General features: G+C 44.0%; 1 protein-coding gene across 1 annotated transcript in view; it reads right to left on the minus strand.

Annotated features, from left to right (window-relative positions):
• STAC (SH3 and cysteine rich domain) overlaps positions 1 to 23,662 on the minus strand; it is a 110,396-nt gene that overhangs the window by 62,890 nt on the left and 23,844 nt on the right. Inside the window, exon 2 of the mRNA XM_057706867.1 lies at positions 2,204 to 2,483. Coding sequence (XP_057562850.1) covers positions 2,204 to 2,483 — 280 coding nt within the window. The remainder of the gene's footprint in view (positions 1 to 2,203; positions 2,484 to 23,662) is intronic.

Below are 23,662 nucleotides of genomic sequence, written 5' to 3' on the forward strand. Positions count from 1 at the left end.
TTATCCTGGTTTATCCAGGTAGGTCCGGTGTAATCACAAGAGTCCTTATGAAAGGGGAAGAGTCGGGACCAAAGGAATGGTGGTGTGAGAAAGGCATGACCTGCCATCGCCATGCTTCATTTCACTGAAGATACAAAGGTGCCACAAGCCCAGGTGTGGGCAGCCTTGAGAAGTTGGAAAAGACAAGAACACGGACTCTGCCCTAGAGCCTCCAGAAAGAAACGCAGGGCTGTGGACACCTTGATTTTAGCCCAGTGAGACTCACGGTGGACTTCTGATCTCCAGAACTATAAGATAATGCAGTTGTGTTGTTCTAAGCTACCAAGTTTGTGGTAATTTGTTATAGTAGCAAAGTCCCACTCACACACTGGTGGTATCTGTGCGGGCTGCTCCTGGCTCACAGCTGCCCCTTTCTCCAGAAAACTGCCTTCAGCAGAACATGAGCCACTTTGCTCAGGGTTTGAAATGACCTCTAGGATGGGAGGAGGAGGGAAGCCCACAGATACCAAAGGCTGGCCTCAAGGAAGGACCAACTGGTGCAATTCATGCGCCAGATCTCCCGCTAGGTTCACCTAAGACCATTTTCTAGTTTAGTTTCTCTCCTTCTCCATCTGCTTCCCTCTCTCCCTCTGGTCCTGAGAGCACCCTCTCAATAAATTACGTGCACTTGAGTCCCAGGTCAGGCTCTGCTTCTAGGGAATCCGACCTGAGACAACTGTCATACTCAGAAGAGGCGCTGGGCTGTAGGAAATGGGTACTGAAGGGGAAACGGGGCTGGGAATGGTGGGGTCAGGGTCGAGGAGCTGGAAGGTGAGATGAACGACATACCAGGGCCGTAGTGGGCCCTGGCTCCCAGCTTGGGAATCAGGCTCTTGATCTTAAAGTGTTCCAACCTGAACCCTTCACAGCCAAGCCCAGCGCTGCAGCACCCAGGCCCTAAGTGAGCAGCAGGGATGGCGTGGGCCGGGCTCTGGGACCCCAGGCTGGGAAGGCCTGGCTCCCACACCTGTTGGCCTCTCAGTAGCTGTCCAGGCCCTCCAGGCTTTGCTTGGACCATATCTGCAGGATCACCACTGACTCAGGAAAAGAGTCCCCAGCTTGGTCAGCCTTGTGTCTTTTGATTTCAGCTTCATTTCCTCTCTTAATTCCAGCCTTGTGCCCCCTTCAACTTCTCCTAGGGTGGGTACACCCTAACTGCCCCCTGAGAGCACACACGGGCGTCTCCTTCCCCCTTCTCTCTTGTTCTGTAGTGACCTGTCAATCACCAGGACATCCTGCTGTTTTTGAGACAGCTGGTTTCAATTCACTCCGAGTCCCACTCAAAGTCCCTTTATGGTTTCCTCCATCTGTTTGGTCACTGGGTTTCTGCCACAATTCAGGTAGAAGAGTGTTAACCACAGGATTTCTGTGTGTGTGTGGCTCTCAGTGGCTCACGCTTTCCTTCTGATTGGGACATTTTATTTTATAAGTCCTTCTCTTCAACCTGGGCACAGCCCCTAAGATGCGCAGGCTACCACCACTTCTCTGAGGGACCAGGAGTGAGTCCCTTCTGGGTCCAGAGTTGTAATCACCATTACAACCGAATCCCCTCTCATGCCTGGGTCAGTGCCTCCCTGAGATCTCCTACCTTCCACACCTGCCTGTCTCAGTCATTCACCTGTAACTCACCAAGCCACAGACCCCCTGCCCAGGCGACCCCAGATAGACACAGCCACGCATCCTGGAGAGGACCCTGAGACGCCTCACTCAGAAGTCCCTGCAGAACTGAGGCGTTCAAACCTCAGCTGCCCAGCATCTTGGCTGTCTCCCACAGATTCCCTCTCTGCTAACTGCCCTTAGCTAAAAAGAACTGCTTTGTTCAAGATTTTGCCCCCTCTCAGGGGCTGCCCATATCCAGTGAGAGCTGATGCAGGGGTACAAAGTCCCAGACCTCTGGCCTCAATGTGAGATGACCGTACAGGGCCTGAGAGCTCCCTGGGGATTGGCTGAAGGCTTTCTTCCATCTATACCGCAAGCCAGCTTCTCCTCCACCCAGCCCTGCCTCCCTTACCTTTGCCATATATTGTCACCCCAAATGCTCCCAATCTTCCTGCATGTCAGACAGGCCGAGTCTGTCCACGGGGCCCTGGACTCAGGTACAGCCCTCTCACCTGGCTTTCCAGGGATGCAGGGACCTGGAGGAGGAGGCAGCAGGACGGCTTACCCACGATCATGTGGTTGCAGACATCACAGAAAGTGGGCTTCTTGAAGATGTGCTCCTGAAAGGTGTGGGCCTTGCCGCCACCGCCTGGGTACAGGCCAGCCCTGGTGGGTGTGGACGTCAGGCTTCCAGGGGCAGGGAGCGGGCTGGAGCCGGGGCTGACCTCCGCCAGCAGGTCCGCCTGCAGCTTCACGTCGCTGTTGGTTCGCTGGAAGAAGTTGTCAGCACTTTTGCTCCGTAAACTCTTGGTCTTGAAAGACAGTGATCGTTTTAGTTTCTGGAGCTGCAATGCAATGACAGAAGAGACCTACGGTCAATCGTGCAGACGCCTGCTACGGGGGTGAGGCCTGCTCCACACACGGCTCTGTTCCCACGGACGCCCTCAGCCCCTGGGGAGGCGCGCAGCTGTCCCTGCGGGGGTGGCTGATGGCAGCAGCCCTGACTCCACCGCCTGTTCCTCCTCCCTGCCTCCCTGCGCTCCCTCCCGTGTGCTGTCAAAACAGCCCGCGGTGCTTGACACCACTTGCCTTTTGCATTGGAATCATTGGAAATATTACGTGTATGACCTCCTGGGCCCAAAGGCTGGGTCCATCATGCTGGGGTCTCTGCTGGCCTTTCTCTGCTGTGGTCCTTTGACAGCCATCTGTCTGTTCACACAGCAACGCAGAGGAGGCCACCGTCTGACTCGGAATTAATCTGGCTAAAGGATCACAGAACACAAACCGGAACCTCTCAAGCCTGTGTGGGTCCGAAGCATATGGGGGTATGGGTGGGTGGGTGTGTGCGCGCGGGTGTGGAGGATGTGGTGTGAAATTAACCATTTGACGTTCTCTGCTCCGCCCCGTACCCTGCCTCTTGGTTGCCTTTGGGACCCATGAAGCGACACCACTCGGGGTTGGAGCAATCCTAACTTGGTTTGGTCTAGTCTGCACCTCCTATCTAGTCTTCACATGGGAGCCGGAAGGATCTTTTAGAAACAAGATGTGAGCCTGTGGTTTAAAATCCTTCACAAAGTTTCCTTTGTCCTTTATAAATTTAAAGAAAAGCTCCTTGCCACGGGCTCCAGGGACTGGTAGATTCTGGATCCCAACGACAGCTCACACCACCATCCACCTTGCTCTGCCCAAACCAGCCACAGTGGCCTTCTAGGTCTCTAGTATTTATTATGCTTTTTAATCACCAGCCTTTAGTGCATAGTTTCCCTTCTGCCCTGATGAAAGAAAGGAACCCCTGAGCAGCTGCAGGGCCTATAATAGGTCACTTCACCTTTAAGGCAGTTTTCCTTTTGTGATTGAATATCCATGCCTGTTGCCTGGAATTAATGTCCAAGCCCCAAAGCTGTAGACAAAAGAGAGCTCATCACACTACTCTAATAAAGGCCTCTATCAAGTGTGGTCAGACACCCCTACTGGACATACAAGATGACCAGATGATCTGGCCTTACCATGTCTAGCCACCTCTGCATCAATCCCCCACCTTCTCCTGCAGAAGATCAGGAAGATGTGGTGGCCTTAGTGCTTGGGGTGGATGCCACAATTCTCTACCCTTCCCCTTCCCATGCCCCTTTGCAAGGTAACCTCGCAGCTCCTCCTATCAAAGCTGGAGTTCCTCGAATCTTGTTGGTTTGGGGAATTTAGCCAACAGCTGGTGGCAGAGGCAACTTTAAGTCACCTCCAAGCCCAGCTCTCACGATACCCTGCAGGCTTCTGTCTTCCCTCTCGGAAACCTGCCAAACTGCCATAGGGACAAGCCCGATATAGCCTGAAGGACGATGGAAGACACACAGTCCAGAAACCTCCCATCACTCGAGTGACACTCCAGAAGCAGAGCCACCCTCTTTCCTGCAGGGCTTCAAGGCGTCTAGACGAGACCAGCAGAACTGGTCCCTAGACGAGACCAGCAGAACTGCCCAGCTGAGTCCCACTCACACCGCCAACCCACAGAACCATCAGCCAAAGAGATGGCTGGTGTGCCGAACTGCTAAGTGGGGTATCTATCGTGTGCACACAGCAATGCAGTGCTGTTCTCTCCACCTTCTAGACATGTGGGATTGTGCTCTGCTGTCCATCTGAAGTTGCCTGTGGCCGTGCGAAGCCAGGGCTCCACTTCAGGGAGCCGTGCGGCGTGGGGGGTGAGCAGACACCCTGCAGGGCGCGCTAGAGGAGCCCCACGAAGACCAGCCAGGCAGCCTCATCAACCAGCGAGGGCTGGCCCGAGAAGCAGCAGCAACCTACAGAAAAGGCCAGAAACTCTGGGCCACCAAGACGCCTGTCTCTTTCCCTCCGTCATACGGCCCAGACGCAGCAGAGGGGCTGGACCTGCCAAAGGAGAAGGAAGGAGGAGCTCCTGGGTTATCTGGGCGTTTTTGTTACTGCACTGTAACCTAGCGCATCCTCACGGATACAGGGGAAGGGCGTCACGAGCCCTTGGGAGCACAGCGCTTGTTTTGAAGAGGACCCTCCACCTCCAGCAAAGCTACCTGCGAGGGGGCTATGAAACAATCCCTCTGTGAGACTGAGCCACACAGAGGTGAGGGCCTGGAGCCGGCAAAGGAGCGGAACACACCTTTTGCACTTCGCGTCCTTCTGGCTATGAGCTGACTGGTGCTGGAGGAAGGGAGACTTAAACAGGAGGCGGGTGATTTATATATATGTGTATATATACACACACATATATGTATAAATATATACATACACACACATATATGTATAAATATATTTATTTATATGTATACAGACACATACATGTACACATCTATAGTAGGAGAGGGTCAAACTATCATGTATAAAATAAATAAGTTGCAAAGATGTAATGTACAGCACGGAGACTATAGCCAATGTTTTATAACTTTATATCGAGTATAATCTATAAAAGTGTTGACTCACTATGTTGTACACCTGAAACGAATATAATATTGTAAGTCAACCATACTTCAATTAAAAAAAAGAACTTGAACTTAAGTATCTGAGTCCACATCTGGAGACCTTTTCCATACTCTGGTTCTGCTATTTTGTATTGTGTTAACGCAAGAAAAACTTAGGTGTTGAAAAAAGTGGCTAATGGATTGTCCATTTATAGGCTGAATGCTTCGTGTATTTCATATGCTGTGTCTGATCCTTGACTTTTCATTTTCAAAGCACTGCAGAACCCCTCTAAAGCTGCACATTAGATTTATAGGAAGCTAGTAAACGGTTTTTGGTCTAACAGCTTGTAGCTTTAAAGGCAGCTTGGAGAATCTGAGCAGCAAGTATTAGGATGGCCAAAAATTTCGTTTGCGTTTTTCTGTAAGATTTTACGGGAAAACCTGAACGAACTTTTTTGGCCAACCAAGCAGAGCCCCAACTCTGTTTAAAGCCTCATTTGATGCTTTCTCTGGTTTTAATAACCTTTTTAGCTAAAGATAAGGTCAAAGGAACAACAGATTTGCTTCTTTCAGGTAATTAAGAAAAAAACCCGGAGTTAGATTACACTAAATAAGGAAAAAAAACTACTGATTCTAAACATTAGCTATTAGGTGTTAGAAAATTATTCTGAGTTCTTCAATTTAGCAGGACTCTGGATTGCTTACCTATGAAAGAGCAACCCAGTGAAAACTGCATGACCTATTTCTTTTTTTTTAACTTTTTATTTAAAAATAATTTTAGTAATACAAAGATTGCAAAATAGTAGAATCCCCATATAACTTTCACCCGCTTTTACCTAATGTTAATATCTTACATAGGTAAATACAGTAAATTGATTGTAACCAGGAAACTAACACTGAAAACTAAACTAAAACTGTTAACTAATCTACAGATCTTATTAGATTTTCCCAGTTGTCCCATAATGTCTTTTTTTCTGGTCTAGGATCTAGTCCAGGATTCCATATTGCATTTAGTTATGTTTCCTTAGTCTCTTCCATCTGTGTCAGGTCCTGTCTGTCTTGTCTTTTGTAACCTCGACCTTTCTGAAGACTACAAAGCACTATTTTGTAGAATGTCCTTCAATTTGGGTTTGTCTGATGTTTTCTCATTATTAGATTGAGGTTATATATTTTTGGTAAGAATAGGACAAAAGTGATGCATTCTTCTCAGTAAGGAGGTACCTGACGTCAGTATGTCCTGTTACTGGTGATATTAACTTTGGTCACTGGGTTGAGGTGGTATTCGCCAGGCTGCTCCACTGTAAAGTTACTGTTTTTCTCTTTGTAATGAATGAGTTTCATGCAGGGGAACTATTTTGAGACGATGTAAATATCCTGTTTCTCATCATTCATTTGTCCTCTAATTTCAATACCCAGTGATGATTCTTGCCTGCAAAACTTATTACCTGGTGTTTGCCTAATGGTGATGGTCTATTTCCATTATCCTTCTACATTAATTAATTAGTATTCTCCTCCTCTTCACCTATTTATTTATTCAATCAATTATTTATTTCTATTAGTATGGACTGATGGATCTTTGCTTTATTCTGAGTTACACTTTCCTACTACCATTATTTATTTGCTCGAATTGTCCCAGCTTTCGGTTTGGCAGCTCCTTTAGGTTTGAATCTGTGTCCTTTTCCACATGCCCCGATTATCTTTGAAGACTTCCTTACTTTGTTACACTACAGGGTTCTCCAGGCTTATCTTATATTTTTCCTGTTCCAGCCTTGCAGCCAGCATTTCTCCAAGGAGCCCTGGATAGTTTTATTGGGGAATGGTACTTATGGCTAACTAGGTACCAGACGTGCTCATTGCTAGTGGGGTGTCATTGACTTTAGCTATCTCAGTGTAGAGAACTAGGAAATATATTAATGAGTATTCAGAAGCCCATATACATATATCTGTATGCATGTATGTATGTATTTGTTTTTTCTTCAGATCGTTATTAGAGTATAATTGCTTTACAATACTGTGTTGGTTTCTGCTGTACGACAGTGAATCAGCTATATTTACACATATATCCCCATATCTCCTCCCTCTTGAGCCTCCCTCCCACCCTCCCTATCCCATCCCTCTAGGTCATCACCAAGCATCAAGTTGATCTCCCTGTGCTCTGCAGCAGCTTCCCACTAGTCATCTATTTTACATTTGGTAGTGTGTATATGTCAGTGCTACTCTCTCACTTCGTCCTAGCTTCCCCTTTCCCCTCCATATCTTCAAGTCTGTCTATGTCCGCATCTCTATTCTTGCCCTGCCACTAGGTTCATCAGTACCGTTTTTTAAGATTCTGTGTATATGTGTTGGCATATAGTACTTGTTTTTCTTTCTGACTTACTTCACTCTGTGTGACAGACTCTAGGTCCATCTACCTCACTACAAATAACTCAATTTCATTCCTTTTCATAGCTGAGTAATATTCCATTGTATATATGTGCCACATCTTCCTTACATATCAGTCTACCTATATAACTATTAAAAGCCATGAGTTCATACTGATGCACTCCTTTATTTATTAAAACATATTTGATTGTTCCCTGGTTCACATGTGCATAGTTGGACTGCAAAGATAATGTTCTTTAAACTACAGCCAGAGGAGGAGGGGACAGAAATTGATTGGGATGAAATACACAGGACGAAGCAGAGAAACGGGAAAAAAATTTGAAAACTGGAGAAGCTATTTGAGACGAAGCAGAGAAACGGGAAAAAAATTTGAAAAGTGGAGAAGCTATTTGAGAAGACTCATGCAGCCACTTAATAAAGGCTTTTTAAATTAAGTGGGTGGGAGGACCTTTTCACTTCAGCAAATATTCATTGACTACCTGCTACCTGTCACACATTTCACTAGGAACAAGGAGAGGCAATAACATGCCCCTTGTCCTCAAGTTTTCATCTCACTCGGGGACATACAAGGGCAGACCCATGATATTCTTTTCATAGCACTAAACTCAGTCTTGTGAGTGAAAAAGAAAAGCATGGGAGCTGTAACTTACTCTTTAATTGAGGTCTAATATTGCATCGAATGGAGGGACTGGATTAATTAACTGTTTCTCTATTGATGGACATTTGATTCCTTATAGCATTTTCTTGAGGCAGAGACCTGCATTTGTTCACCAAAATCCACTTTCATTTCTTCCTGGCTATACAGTTAGATTACATTTCCGCTTTTGACAGATAAATGAAGAAATGCGACTGCGTTCTTGCTCACGGAATATACTGAAATGATACGTGTCACTTCTGAAGTTAGACCTTTAGGCCGTGTGCATCCTCTCTTCCCACTTCACACAGCTGCAGCGTGGCTGTGGTGCTGATAATACTGCCCTCAAGGATGCTGGAGCAACATCCCGGAAGGAAATGGGGTCCCCGAATGACTCCAAGGAGTAGAGCTGCCCTGCTGACCTAAAGAGTTTGCCCTGAAACCTATGTGATGGAAAAATAAATGCCCATGTTTTTTGAGCCACTGAACACATGTTGGGTGTCTTGGGCCTATCCTTATTCTCACTAGTGTATTTTCCATTACAAACAATACTGGAATGAACATTCTGTACATACATCTTTGTATACACGTGCAAAGATAGTTAAGAGCTATAGTGCTGGAAGGACACTTGCTTGTCCACATCCGTGTGTTTAAATTCACAGTCCACTGGTTGGTATAGGAGAGTGTCTTTTTCTCCACACCTTGATCAATATGTGTTATAACTAATTTTCAAAATATTTGCCAATGTCATAGGTAAAAAATGGTTACAAACTTTCAATTTCCTAATTACCAGCAGGGAAAAATTTATTTTATATGTTTATAAGCTAATTTATGCAGCTTATATAGGCAGAAAATAATTGCTCAAAATTTAATCATTTTCTAGTAGGTTATAGATCCTTTTATTTTTATGTACATATTTTATAGGTTTATAAAAACTTTGTCTGCCATTTGTGTGGCAAATATTTTTCTCGGTTTGTCATTCATCTCTGACTTCATTCACTGAACATGTTTATGGAGGCTGAATTTAAAATTTTACGGACTCAAACTGATCAATGCTGCTGCTGCTATTAGTGGCCGACATTTACTGAAGATGTACTGTTTGCTTATTCTATGTGAGTCCTGAGGCTGCTGTATCAGTCAACCAATGATACGTACGTACACGGACCTCTCTTCTAGTTCAAGATATAATACAAGGACTATAACACCTATGTGACTACTAAAGTGATCAAAGGCGACTTTTCTCACTGTATTTGGACAGAAATTCCAGATCTGGAAAAACTCATTTCATTTAGAAATGAAAGAACATAAAACATAAACCAATAATACGGTGTCTGTGAAAACCTCTAAAACATAAAATAAGTAAATATTATACCACTCGGGTGGTAAAGGTAGAACACAGTTGTGAATACACATATTTTGAGAAGCTCATACAAAACATAGGACTTACTATAAAGATACAAGAAACTGAAAATCATTAGAGAAGATATAAAGAAATAATTGGATCCCAGAGAAGACTTCAGAATGACTAGAGCAGAAGCATTATTCAAAGATAAGAGAGAATTCCCGGACTAAAAGAGGGAAGAAGACGTAAACCCACACAAACCGTGTGTCAGGTCAGCCTGGTGAAAAGAGACACCCCTTTTCCTGCCAGCATGTTCAAGTGCCCTGTCAGAAAGACAAGGTGTCAAAAGAAAAGGAGGACATTCAAACACACAGGCAGGAGAGCGGGTCAGCCAAGAAGTAAGAAACCTTAGACTCGCTTCAAGTTTCTCTCCTCCAATGTGAAATGATGTAAGACCAAGTTATGACCCAAGTATTCTCAACCCAGACAAATGACCACTCAGGAACAGAGAAAACAAAAGCTTTGGAAAATATGGGAAACACGAGGCGTAAAAGAACTTGTGCTCGAAATAATTTAAACATGGTTAAGTTAAAATGACTGGTATAAACAGTTCACAAAGACAATTCACCTGTTATAAATACTTAATGAAACAGATGACACGTAATTTGGAACAGATGACACGTAATTTAGTTTTAACAGTAATAAAAATACCACGAGTTGTAGTAACAAAACACCAGTAGTGAGGGGGTGGAGGATGGGGCAGGAAGCCAGCTTGTGTTAACTTCCTCACTTTCTGTGGAGCAGTAACAAGGACAACAACCACAGTACTAGTTACAGCTGACATTTCAGTCCTCAGGAGGTGTCACGTACTATTCCTAAAACTTCACATGCATCATCTCCTTTAATCCTCCAATCCACCCTATCAGGCAGTTACAATGTGGCAGATGCTTTAGATGCACTCTCCCATTAAACCCACCCTACAGCTCTATGAAGGACTATTGTTCCAATTTGTAGATGACAATCTGGGGGTCAGAGTGGTAAAGGACATACTGTAAGTGGTAAAGCCAAGAATCAGTCCTGCTTACTCTGACCAAGCCAGGCATTTGCAGCCAAGCCCAAGCTGACCATATTCCTCCATCCTCACTTGGAATTTCAGCCACACGTGACCAAGGAGGACATATTTTTCTGTCTCTGAGCCTTTTTTCATGCTCTCCCTCTGCCTGGGAATATCCTCTGACTCTTGGGAGAAAAGCCACCTACTATATCAGGAGTGTCACAATTGGAGTTTATTTTATTTGTCGTTTGTTTCCTGTCTCTGTCCTTAAAATGTGAACTCCACGCAGGCAGGCAGGTTTGCTGTCGTGTTCACTGGGGAGACCTTAGCAATTCGTATTGAAATGCCTAGTACATAGGAAGTGCTCAAATAGATCAATGAAGATGCCTCCACCATTCCAATCAGAACTAATTGCTCCTTGGGTCTACCATAACATAATGCTTGCACCCCAAGTCCAGTTCTTATTTCGGTTTGTATCATATTCACTCTCTTTTTGTGTATCTCCCCATCGTAAATTTGTTAATTCCTTATAGATTGGATTAGGTCTCAATCAACTGTACATCTCTCCCAAAGCAGTCCTCAACCTTCTTCTCCTTTTTTTTTTTTTATTGCCCTCCCATGTCAGACTCTGTTAGCTGTGTAACCAACTTCCAGTCCCTACTTCTCTTTTTCTTACAAAACCTTCCTTTTTCTTGGAACAGCAGTGTGTCCAGCTTTCCTTACCACTGCAAATGGCTCTGACCCAGTTCTGGCCAAGGCAGCGTACATCCAATGTAGATTTCTCCGGAGCTCTGCTTTCCTCATAAAAGAGGGAAGACTTGGTTGGCACTACCTTCCTCCCTTCCCGTCTTTCCTTGAGCACAGACCTGATGTCTAGAGCTACAGCAGCCCTCCTGCTATCCCACGACAATGAACAAGAGGACGTAAGTCAACAGGCCAAGGGGACAGAGCAGAGAAAAGGAAGATCAGGATGGCTTTGCTGAGTAGCTAAGCCAAGGCCAGCAACTTGTTACCTCCAGGCTTCTTGCTATGTGAGAAAAACCAACCTACACTTGTTTAAATTACTGTAAGTTGGATTTTTGGGTCCCTTTAACCAAAATTTTCTTTAACTTGTCCAGCTGATATTTGTAACTGGTACAGCACTTACATGCTACACTCCCATGGGGATATGCAGATTTTTGACAAACCCAAACTATTATGGCAGGACAGGAAGTCACTGCAAAATTTTGAACTATGAGGAAAATAAGACTCCGAAAGGTTAAGCGTCTGCCCACAGCTGTGCTGACGGTAAGTCGCGGAGTCAGGAATCAAACCCAGGTCTCTCAAGACTGCCAAATCCATGCCTGTGCCCTGCTCGTCACCTCATCACAAGGTATATGTGTGTCACCTGCACAGCCTCAGCCCTTGGCCTAACGGAGATATGGGGCCTCTGATCACTGCCCTTCAAAGACCTCACCCTGGAGGAACACTCCCTCCTACGCTTAGCTGCCATGGTCTTGCTTCCTACAGGGAGGGTGCAAATTTGTTGGCCAGATACTGCCTGGCTGTCGCAGGTACTTCTTTAAGGGCCACTTTAGAACATCCCCTACCAGCACCCTTTCACCCTGGTCATCCTCCCAACCTGAACTGGAAATGTGTTCTGTGTGTTTGAGGAACACCAAGGAGCTGGAGCACCAGTGACTGGGACAGACCAAGAGGCAGAAGATAAAGATAAGGTTACACACGCAGAGGCTGGTCCTGTAGGACCTTGGAGGCCCTGGGGAGGACTTTGGATTCATGCTCAGTGTGATGGAAAGTCACTGCCTGACTCTGAGTGATCTGTATCTGTAAAAGATTGCACTGGTTTATGCATGGAGAAAGGACTAACATTTCATAGACCAATGATGGCTTCAGTGAGGGCCATGGCAGTGGAAATGGTAAGAAGTGGTATGTTCTGGGCATATTCTGAAGGAGAGTCGACAGGGTTTCCTAGTGAGTTGCATGTGGTGTGTGAGGAAAAGAGAGAAGCCAAAGATGAATCCAAGGATTCTGTCCTGAGCAGCTGCCATTGGAGAAATGGCCATTTACTGAGACAATGGACAGTGGGAAGAAGCATGTCTGATGGGGAGAGGGGATGAATACTGACCAATTGTCTCTGATGTGCTAACTTTGAGAAGACTACTAGAGCTCCGTGTAAAGATGTGGTTAAAAGTTCAAATCCCCTAAATTTCCAGTCCCAAACATTACAATGGTTTTTACCAGCCTGAGGCCAGACGCGAGGCACCAGAATGAAATGTATGGGCTACGTCTGCAGATGAAGAGAAACAACAATCAGGAATTCAAACAAACGCTCTGAGGTTTTAGCCTTTCAATCTCAATTTGCTGCTGCACCCATTAGTATGTCAACAAGATGATGGGGGTGTTTGTGAGAGATATAGTTACTGATTCTATTTTAATGCAGATAATAGAGAGAACTGCTCTCCTTTAGGACTGTCTCCAAAACAAACAAAAAATACACAAAGACACATGTAAACAGGGCTGTTCTGCAGCATGGCAATGTAATCAGTGGTAGAGGGCTCTGGGGAGCTGACTGCCTGAAATGGTCACGCTGCCTGGGTCTGAGTCCTGGCGTTGATTCCTAACAGCTCTATTAACCACTTCGTGAGTGGAAAACAGGCTGTAGAGATCATCCGAAGACATGATCCCCACACAGCTCTTAGCTCAGAGTCTGGGACGTAGAATCAACCCAATACACATTAGCTCTCACTACTCACATTGACAGAAACGTCACACAGACACACGTAACCTGCTGAACACACACTTTCACACCTGTGCACTGAGAAACACGCACTAGAAGATCTACATCTATAGTACATGCATGCCTATATACAGAAAATGCCTTAAATTTTCTCATTCCCTCGCTGCCTGTCTTCCTTGCCTTTGACTTGATAACATTCCTTTTTAATGACTTTCAAGAACGGAAGGATTATTTTCTTCTCCTTGCAAGAGCCGGCTATTACTACCGATGCCTGCCATGGCTCAGGGCGGGCTGTTCTCCTGAATGAATGACAAATACCCTCAAATCACTTTCCCTAAAAATAGACCACCCCAGACGATGCCTGGCCTCAATTCTCATTTCCATACACCTTGAAAAGAAAAATTCCATTCTTTTTAGAGACTAACCGCTAATCTATCCCAAGCAATGTGACTCGATAAAAATGAACAAATCTCTCAAGTTTTGCAAAATGTCCTAGTTCTGCCTCATCCATTTAATGGATTTATAGAAAATATAAAAGGAAGGCTGACAGATTTCTCCATATTCTGCCCGTTGAATGTTCATTCTGTTCAGCTTTATGGAGCCGTTTACCTAGAGTATTTTTACCTTGATAACAATGCGTGACTGGCCTTCTCTATTTCCTCCTCCAGATGCACGTGAATGGATGGAATGGCTACAAGATACCTTTGAAGTTATAGTCACTGTGTAGAAGCAGATGAACTGCTCTCAGCATTATCAGCCAACTAAACTTCTGATGGACACGATTCCCCAAGAGTTCGTTTGGCTTTCTGGGTCGAGGACCACGCAGTCTGTATCATCCATACTGCTGGGATGCATGTTTATGGCAAAACAAACAAACAAACTTAAAAAGAACGTGTAGAGTGCATTTTATATTCAGAAAATCCATACTGTTGGCCCAATGCCAACGGAGTATGACCATGAATTCCATTTCTCTCCTTACAACCTTAATATGCATGAACCAACTAAATTCTGATTTGGACCACCCTGCCCCCTTGATTTGGATTGAGAAAGGCATTCAATCAAGATCTTAACCCCAAATCACTAACATCTCCTCTGACGTCGGCCTTGGCACACTTACTCTGGGTTTTTAAACCAGGGAGCACTGAATCTGGGAGACTACAGGAAACATGTCAAATCTATACTCATATCCTCCTAGACGCCATTCAATAAAATCAGGGGTGATGGATTTTGCAAATTTCATGCTGGTGACTTTGACATCATTGCCTGGACAGAGGCAGCGTCCCTCTGAGCTCCTGCTCTTATCATTACCTTCCTCCTCAGCACTAATATTTCCAACTGCAGTCTGTAAGGTAAGGGAAACACGACACTTTCACACTGATTCACCCTGCTCTGGGGTGGGCACCACAATTTGAGATTGCTATCCCTCCGCATACAATCATTTAGGTACCAACTGCAAGTGTTAGGAAACCGAGATCCCATCTGGCTTAAGCATGACGATACTGCTTCACATAACAGGCGGTGGGAACGCAGGAGCCAGTAGGGATGGCTAATTCAGCGGCAGAATGACATCACAGGGGACTCACGTTCTCTCTATCAGCTTACTCTGCCTCCTTCATCCCAGCCTTAAAGCTGATTTCCCTCATGGTCAAAAAGTGGCTGCCTGTTTGCAAATATTCAGCAGCGGAAGAATGACGGCATCTCCTTCTATGCCTGTTCTTAGCAGCCTGCCTGGAAAACCTTTCCCTCAAGCTTGCAATCACATTTCCCTTCTCTTATTGGCCAGAATTGGAAACACGTGTCCTTCCTAAACCCATCACTGGCAGGGAGAGCGATCCACTTAGACCAATCAGGATTCACCTCCTTGTGCAGGGGCTGAGAACCCTGCTTCCTGAAGAACACTGCGATAGAGGGAAGGGTGGGCACCACAGCAATGTTAGCATTTCACTAGGAAGGAGAAAGGAGTAAATGGCTCTGGGTGTTCGGCAACTCACAGGGTGTCGGAAACATATGGGGGCCGACTGAACTAGCGGTAGGTGGAGGAGGAGGAAATGAAGGAGGAAGGTGGGGCGGGGCAGGAGAAGGAGGTAGTAAGGACTTAGGGGAGCGAGAGCACATTACTCCCTCCCCGAGAGTATGGGAAGGAGCTGTGAATGGGATGGGATAGTCAGATGACATTATATGAGAAAAGTGAGGGGATAATCGCTCCAGGGTTGCTGCCCCGTGTTGTATAAAACACCATCCTAGCAGGCTGGAGTGAGAGAGTCTGGTTGAAGTTAAGCTTGAAGAAGCAAGCTTCCATGCTGGGGTGGGGGGGTGGGGTTGCTGTGGCAAGGACCAAGGTGGCTTCTAGTTCCTGAGAGCATTCCTCGCCTGCAGCTAGCAAGAAAATGGGGGCCTTAGCCATACAGCCGCAAGGAACTGAATTCTTCCCACAACCAGTGAGCTCGGACCAGGACCCCAAGCCTCAGAGGAGACTGCAGAGCTGACTGACACCTTAATTTCATCCAAGTAAGATGCTAAGCAAAGGAGCCCACTAACCTGTACCTAGATTCCTGACCCACAGAAACTGTGAGACTAAATAAATGTGTTAAGGTGCTAAATTTGTGGTATTCTGTTAGGCATCAACAGAAACTCATACATCCACTTTGGACTGTCAGATGAGTGAGAGATAAACGTATTCTTTGTTTCAAGCCATTGAATTTTGGTGGTTCACAGCAGTGTGTTACCTTAAGTAAATACATACAACAGCATCAACAAGGTTGCTCATATTAAGACAGTAAAAGCCCCATGAAATGTGCAGGGACTGTCTCCTCTGGAAATCTTGTCATGGAGGCAGGCTCCTGGGGCTGTACCCACTCTTGAAATGGAATTCTGAACAGCTATGACCTGTTAGCTGTCACCCCCAAGTTATAGCACGTTTCACTTATGGGATCTGGCTTGCTCCAATTAATTGGAATCTGTGTCAGAAATGAAAGCATGATACCTCTGAGGACATTCAGGACTGTCTGTTACATTTATGCAGCAGGAAAGGCCTTGCCTTTCTGGCAGGTACTAAAGTGTTGCTGGTTTTTTTTTAATAAAACAAGCAATAGTCTAACCAAATAGGGAAATAGGGTTCAAGCCTTTTTTAGCCATAAAAATGTCATATAACTTTTCAGATAGACCTAATGGCTCTCATGTAAGTGAACATATAGTATTCACCAGGTACTGTGATAGAAATCTATACGTGCTTCCTCATGTAATGTTTATTTCAACCCTGAAAAAGAATATAAATCCCACTGCACTGATGAGGAACTTGAGGCTTAGAGGGGTTAAACGATGTACCTAAGATCACAGCTTTTGAATGGCAGAGCCAAGAATCAGACCCAAGTCCATGCGATTCATTCATCTGTACATGAATGGGCTGGAGGTCCCAGCTGCGAGGACCAGCTTCCTAGCAGTTGGCGGAGGGAAAAAACTATTAGATCTAGCTTTTGGTGATGGAGTAAAGAGTTTTGACCAAGGGTTTTTCTTCCTATCATTGAAAAAAGTTCTCTGAGTGTGAGTTTCTAACAACGCACATGGCATGTTTGTAATTCTAGAATGACAATGTCAGTATTGTTATGCTGAGCCCAGCCATGAAGGTCATGTGATACCTTGGCCCACACCTTCTTGTTTGTACACAGTGAATGCATTCCAATTTAGGGTACTTTAACTGTCAGAAATACTAGAGAGAGAGAAACAGAAAGATGGAGGAGAAGTAAGATGTGGAGATCACCTTCCTACCCACAAATACATCAAGAATACATCTACATGTGGAACAGCTCCTACAGAACACCTACCGAACGCTGGCAGGGGACTTCAGACTTCCAAAGAGGCAAGAAAATCCCCATGTAACTGGGCAGAGTAAAAGAAAAAAGGGAAAAAAGAGACAAAGGAATCCAGAGGAGACCTGCCCCTCTGGGAGGGAGCTGTGAAGGGGGAAGTGTTTCCACACACTAGGAAGCCCCCTCACTCACTGGTGGGGATGGGGGAAGCTTTGGAGTCCCTGGAGGAGAGGGCAGCAACAGGCGTGAGAAGGGCAGAACAGAGAGATTCTTGCCCAGAGGATCCATGCTAACCAGCACGTCCCAGCTTGAGATGCTTGTCTGCTCACCCACTGGGGCAGGTGGGGGGTGGCGGCTGGGCGCCAAGGCTTGGGCTTCAGAGGTCAGACCTCAGGTAGAGGACTGGGGTTGGCTGTGTGAGGACAGCCTGGCGGGGGGGCGGGGCTCGTGTACCACAGCTAGCTGGGAGGGACTTTGGGGAAAATCCTGGGCCCCATGGAGAGGCAGAACACCTTTGTTTTGGGGTGTTCAAGAGGTGGCCCGCCATAGAAGCTTCTTGCTCTGCGCGCTCACAGACCACAGTGCAACACCTATGGGAGTGCCACCGTGAGCCGCAGCTGCTGTATCGGAACACACCGCCTGCTGCTGTGGCTGCCAAGGGTCCTGTGTGCAAGGTAGGTCACTGTCCACACCCTCCCAGCAGCCAGTGCAGCCCACCACTGCCAAGCTCACACCAACCTCTGCTGCTGCAGGCACTCCCCGCACATTTCAACTGGACTGCCATATCCCTCCCTCCCCCTGGCCTGAGTGAGCAAGTGAGCCCTAATCAAACACTGCTTTCGCCCCCTTCTGCCTGGGCAGGAAACTGACGCCTGAGAGCTGCCCGCATGCAGAGGTGGGACCAAAACCAAAACCCTGGGGACTGTGGGCCAAAGAAGAGAAAGGGAAACCTCTCCGTACAGCTGCAGGGGAAGCAGCTTGAATACCCACAATCAGCTTCACAGACCCTGCATCTGTGGATTACCTGAATAGATGAGTGTTCCTACAATTGATGCTGTGGACTTTGGGGGCAACTGTGGACTTTGGGGGCAAGTACACACAGGAGTAAGACCAGATCAGAGTCTGAGCTGACACCACAGTGCCCACAGCAGATGTAGAGACCTACCTCCATTATTGGAGGACTTCCTGGTTTGCTTTCTGCTTTTGACTTATTTCTGGTTCTATGTATTTGCTAGTTTAGTTTTCAGAGTATATTTTCGTATGTGAGTTTGTTTATTGGTTTGGTTACTCTCTTTATTTTCTCTCTCTCTTTTTTTTTTCTCTCTTTTTCTTCTCTTTTCTTTTTGTGAGTGCCTGTGTGTATATCTCTGTATGATTTTGTCTGTTTCCTTTTGCTTTTACCATTTGTCTGGGGTTTTTGTCTCCCTCCCTCCCTCCCTTCCATCCTTTCTTTCTTCCCCCTTCCCTTCCGTTCTTCCTTGTCTTCCATGTCGTGTGGCTTGCAGGGTCATGGTGCCTCAGCCAAGGGTCGGACCTGGGTCTCTGAGATGGGAGAGCTGAGTCCAGGATGTTAGACCACCAGAGAACTCCCGACCCCACAGAATAATAAGCAAGAGCTCTCTCAGAGGTCTCCATCTCAACACTAAGATCCAGCTCCACCCAAAGGCCATCAAGCTCCAGTGCTGGATGCCTCAGGCCAAACAACTAGCGAGACAGGAACACAACCCCACCCATTAGCAGACAGACTGCCTATAGTCATACTAAGCTCACAGACACCCCAAAACACACCACGGGATGTGGCCCTGCATGTCAGAAGGACAAGATCCAGCTCTAACCACCAGAACACAGGCACCAGCACCCCCCACCCCAACCAGGAAGCCTACACAAGCTACTGGTCCAACCTCCCCACTGGGGACAGACAACAAAATTAAGAGGAACTATGACCCTGCCTGAGGAAAGCCCAAACATGGTAAGTTAAACAAAATGAGAAGACAGAGAAAGATGCAGCAGAAGAAGAACAAGACCAAAGAAATGAAGAAGAGATAGGCAGTCTACCTGAAAAAGAATTCAGAGTAATGATAGTAAAGATGATCCAAGATCTCAGAAATAGTATGCAGGCACAGATGGAGAAAATACAAGAAATGTTTAACAACGAGCTAAAAGAACTAAAAAGCAAACAGTGATGAACAACACAATAACTGAAATTAAAAATACTCTAAAAGGAATCAATAGCAGAATAACTGAGACAGAAGAACAGATAAGTGACCTGGAAGACAGAATGGTGGAAATAACTGCCACAAAGCAGAATAAAGAAAAAAGAATGAAAAGAATTGAGGACAGTCTCAGAGACCTCTGGGACAGCATGAAACGTACCAACATTCAAATTAAAGGGGTCTCAGAAGAAGAAGAGAAAAAGAAAGAGTCTGAGAAAATATTTGAAGAGATTATAGTCAAAAACTTCCCTAACATAGGAAAAGAAATGGTCAGCAAGTCCAGGAAGCACAGAGAGTCCCATATAGGATAAACCCAAGGAGAAACACGCCAAGACACATATTAATCAAACTATCAAAAATTAAATACAAAGAAAAAATATTAAAAGCAGCAAAGGAAAAGCAACAAATAACATACAAGAGAATCCCCATAAGGTTAACAGCTGATATTTCAGCAGAAACTCTGCAGGCCAGAAGGCAGTGGCAGGATCTATTCAAATTGATGAAAGAGAAAAACCTATAACCAAGATTACTCTACTGAGCAGGGATTTTATTCAGATCTGATGGAGAAATCAAAAACTTTACAGACAAGCAAAAAGTAAGAGAATTCAGCACCACCAGACCAGCTTTACAACAAATGCTAAAGGAACTTCTCTAAGCAGGAAACAGGAAAAGGAAAAGACCTACAAAAACAAACCCAAAACAATTAAGAAAATGGTAATAGGAACACATATATTGATAATTACCTTAAATGTGAATGGATTAAATACTCCAACCAAAACACACAGACTGGCTGAATGGATTAAAAAACAAGACCCATATCTATGCTGTCTACAAGAGACCCACTTCAGACCTATGGACACATACAGACTGAAAGTGAGGGGATGGAAAAAGATATTCCATGCAAATGGAAATCAGAAGAAAGCTGGGTTAGCAATAATCATATCAGACAAAATAGACTTTAAAATAAAGACTATTACAAGAGACAAGGAAGGACACTACATAATGATAAAGGGCTCAATCCAAGAAGAAGATATAACAATTGTAAATATTCATGCACCCAACATAGGAGCACCTGAATGCATAAGGCAAATGCTAACAGCCATAAAAGGGGAAATCAACAGTAACACAATAATAGCAGGGGACTTTAACACCCCACTCACACCAATGGACAGATCATCCAAACAGAAATAAAATAAAGAAACACAAGGAACACAAGGTCTAAATGACACATTAGACCAGATGGACTTAATCGATATTTATAGAATATTCCATCCAAAAACAACAGGATACACTTTCTTCTCAAGTGCACATGGAACATTCTCCAGGACGGACCACATCTTGGGTCACAAATCAAGCATCAATAAATTTAAGAAAACTGAAATTGTATCAAGCATCTTTTCTGACCACAATGCTATGAGACTAGATATCAAGCATAGGGAAAAAAATTGTAAAAATACAACACATGGAGGCCAAAGAACACACTACTAAATAACCAAGAGGTCACTGAAGAAATTAAAGAGGAAATTAAAAAAAATACCTAGAAACAAATGACAATGAACACAGGATGACCTAAAACCTATGTGATGCAGCAAAAGCAGTTCTAAGCAGGAAGTTCACAGCAATACAATCCTACCTCAAGAAACAAGAAAAATCTCAAAAAAACCTTACATCTAAAGCAATTTGAGAAAGAAGAACAAAAAAAACCCCAAGGTTAGCAGAAGGAAAGAAATCATAAAGATCATATCAGAAATAAATGAAAAAGAAATGAAGGAAACAATAGCAAAGATCAATAAAACTAAAAGCTGGTTCTTTGAGAAGATAAACAAAATTGATAAGCCATTAGCCAGACTCATCAGGAAAAAAAGGGAGAAGATGCAAATGAACAGAATTAGAAGTGAAAAAGAAGTAACAACTGACACCACAGAAATACAAAGGATCATGAAAGAATACTACAAACAACCATATGCCAATAAAATTGATAACCTGGAAGAAACAGAAAATTCTTAGAAAAGTACAACCTTCCAAGACTGAATCAGGAAAAAATAGAAAATATGAACAGACAAATCACAAGTAATGAAATTGAAACTGTGATTAAAAATCTTCCAACAAACAAAAGCCTAGGGCCAGATGACTTCACAGGTGAATTCTACCAAACATTTAGAGAAGAGCTAACACTTATCTTTCTCAAACCCTTCCAAAATATAGCAGAGGGAGGAACACTGCCAAACTCATCCAACAAGGTCACCATCACCCTGATATCAAAACCAGACAAAGATGTCACAAAAAAAGAAAATTACAGACCAACAGTACTGATGAACATAGATGGAAAAATACTCAACAAAATACTAGCATACAGAATCCAACAGCACATTAAGAGGATCATACACCATGATCAAGTGGCATTTATCCCAGGAATGCAAGGATTCTTCAATATATGCAAATCAATCAATGTGATACATCATATTAACAAACTGAAGGATAAAAACCATATGATAATCTCAACAGATGCAGAAAAAGCTTTTGACAAAATTCAACCCCTATTTATGATAAAAACTCTCCAGAAAGCGGGCATAGAAGGAACCTACCTCAACATAATAAAAGCCATATATGACAAACCCACAGCCAACATCATTCTCAATGGCAAAAAACTGAAAGCATTTCCTCTAAGATCAGGAACAAGATAAGAGTGTCCACTCTCACCACTATTATTCAACATAGTTTTGGAAGTTTTAGCCTTGACAATGAGAGAAGAAAAAGAAATAAAAGGAATCCAAATTGGAAAAGAAATAAAACTGTCACTGTTTGCAGATGTCATGATGCTATACACAGAAAATCCTAAAGATGCCACCAGAAAACTACTAGAGCTAATCAATGAACTTAATAAAGTCACATGATACAAAATTAATGCACAGAAATCTCTTGCATTCCTATAGACTAACAGCAGAAAATCAGAAAGAAAAATAAGGAAACACTTCCATTTGCCACTGCAACAAAAAGAATAAAATATCTAGGAATAAAACTACCTAAGAAGGCAAAAGAGCTGTATGCAGAAAACTATTACACTGATGAAAGAAATCAAAGATGACACAGACAGATGGAGAGATATACCATGTTCTTGGACTGGAAGAATCAACATTGTGAAAATGACTATACTACCCAAAACAATCTACAGAGTCAATGCAATCCCTATCAAATTACCAATGGCATTTTCCACAGAACTAGAACAAAAAATTATACAATTTATATGGAAATACAAAAGAGCAAGAATAGCCAAAGTAATCTTGAGAAGGAAAAACAGAACTGGAGGAATCAGGCTCCCTGACTTCAGACTATACTACAAAGCCACAATAATCAAGACAGTATGGTTCTGGCACAAAAACAGAGATATAGATCAATGCAACAGGATAGAAAGCCCAGAGATAAATCCACATACATATGGTCACCTTATCTTTGACAAAGGAGGCAGGAATATATAATGGAGAAAAGACAGCCTCTTCAATAAGTGGTGCTGGGAAAACTGGACAGCGACATGTAAAAAAGAGAATGAAATTAGAACACTCCCTAACATCATACAAAATAATAAACTCAAAATGGCTTAAAGATCTAAATGCAAGGCCAGACACTGCTAAACTCTTAGAGGAAAACACAGGCAGAACACTCTATGACAAATCATAGCAAGATCCTTTTGACTCACCTCCTAGAGTAATGGAAATAAAAACAAAAATAAACAAATGGGACCTAATGAAACTTAAAAGCTTTTGCACAGCAAAGGAAACCATAAGTGACGAAAAGACAACCTTCAGAATCAGAAAAAATATTTGTAAATGAAGAAACCAACAAAGGATTAATCTGCCAAATGTATAAGCAGCTCGTGCAGCTCAATATTAAAAAAACAAACAATCAAATCCAAAAATGGGCAGAAGACCTAAATAGACATTTATCCAAAGAAGACATACAGATACCAACAAACACATGAAGAGATGCTCAATATCACTAATCATTAGAGAAATGCAAATCAAAGCCACAATGAGATATCAGCTCACACTGATCAGAATGGCCATCATCAAAAAATCTATGAACAATAAATGCTGGAGAGGCTGTGGAGAACCCTCTTGCACTGTAGGTGGGAATGTAACTTGATACAGCCACTATGAAAAACAGTATGGAGATTCCTTAAAAAAAAAACAGAACTACCACATGACCCAGCAATCCCACTCCTGGGCATATACCCTTAGGACACCATAATTTAAAAAGATACATGTACCACAATGTTCACTGCAGCACTATTTACAATATCCAGGACATGGAAGCAATCTAAATGTCCATCAACAGATGACTGGATAAAGGAGATGTGGCACAAATATACAATGGAATATTACTCAGCCATAAAAAAAGGAACGAAATTGAGTTATTTGTAGTGAGGTGGATGGA

This window comes from Hippopotamus amphibius, chromosome 13 (assembly GCF_030028045.1).
Source record: "Hippopotamus amphibius kiboko isolate mHipAmp2 chromosome 13, mHipAmp2.hap2, whole genome shotgun sequence".
In the NCBI taxonomy this organism is placed as follows: domain Eukaryota; kingdom Metazoa; phylum Chordata; class Mammalia; order Artiodactyla; family Hippopotamidae; genus Hippopotamus; species Hippopotamus amphibius.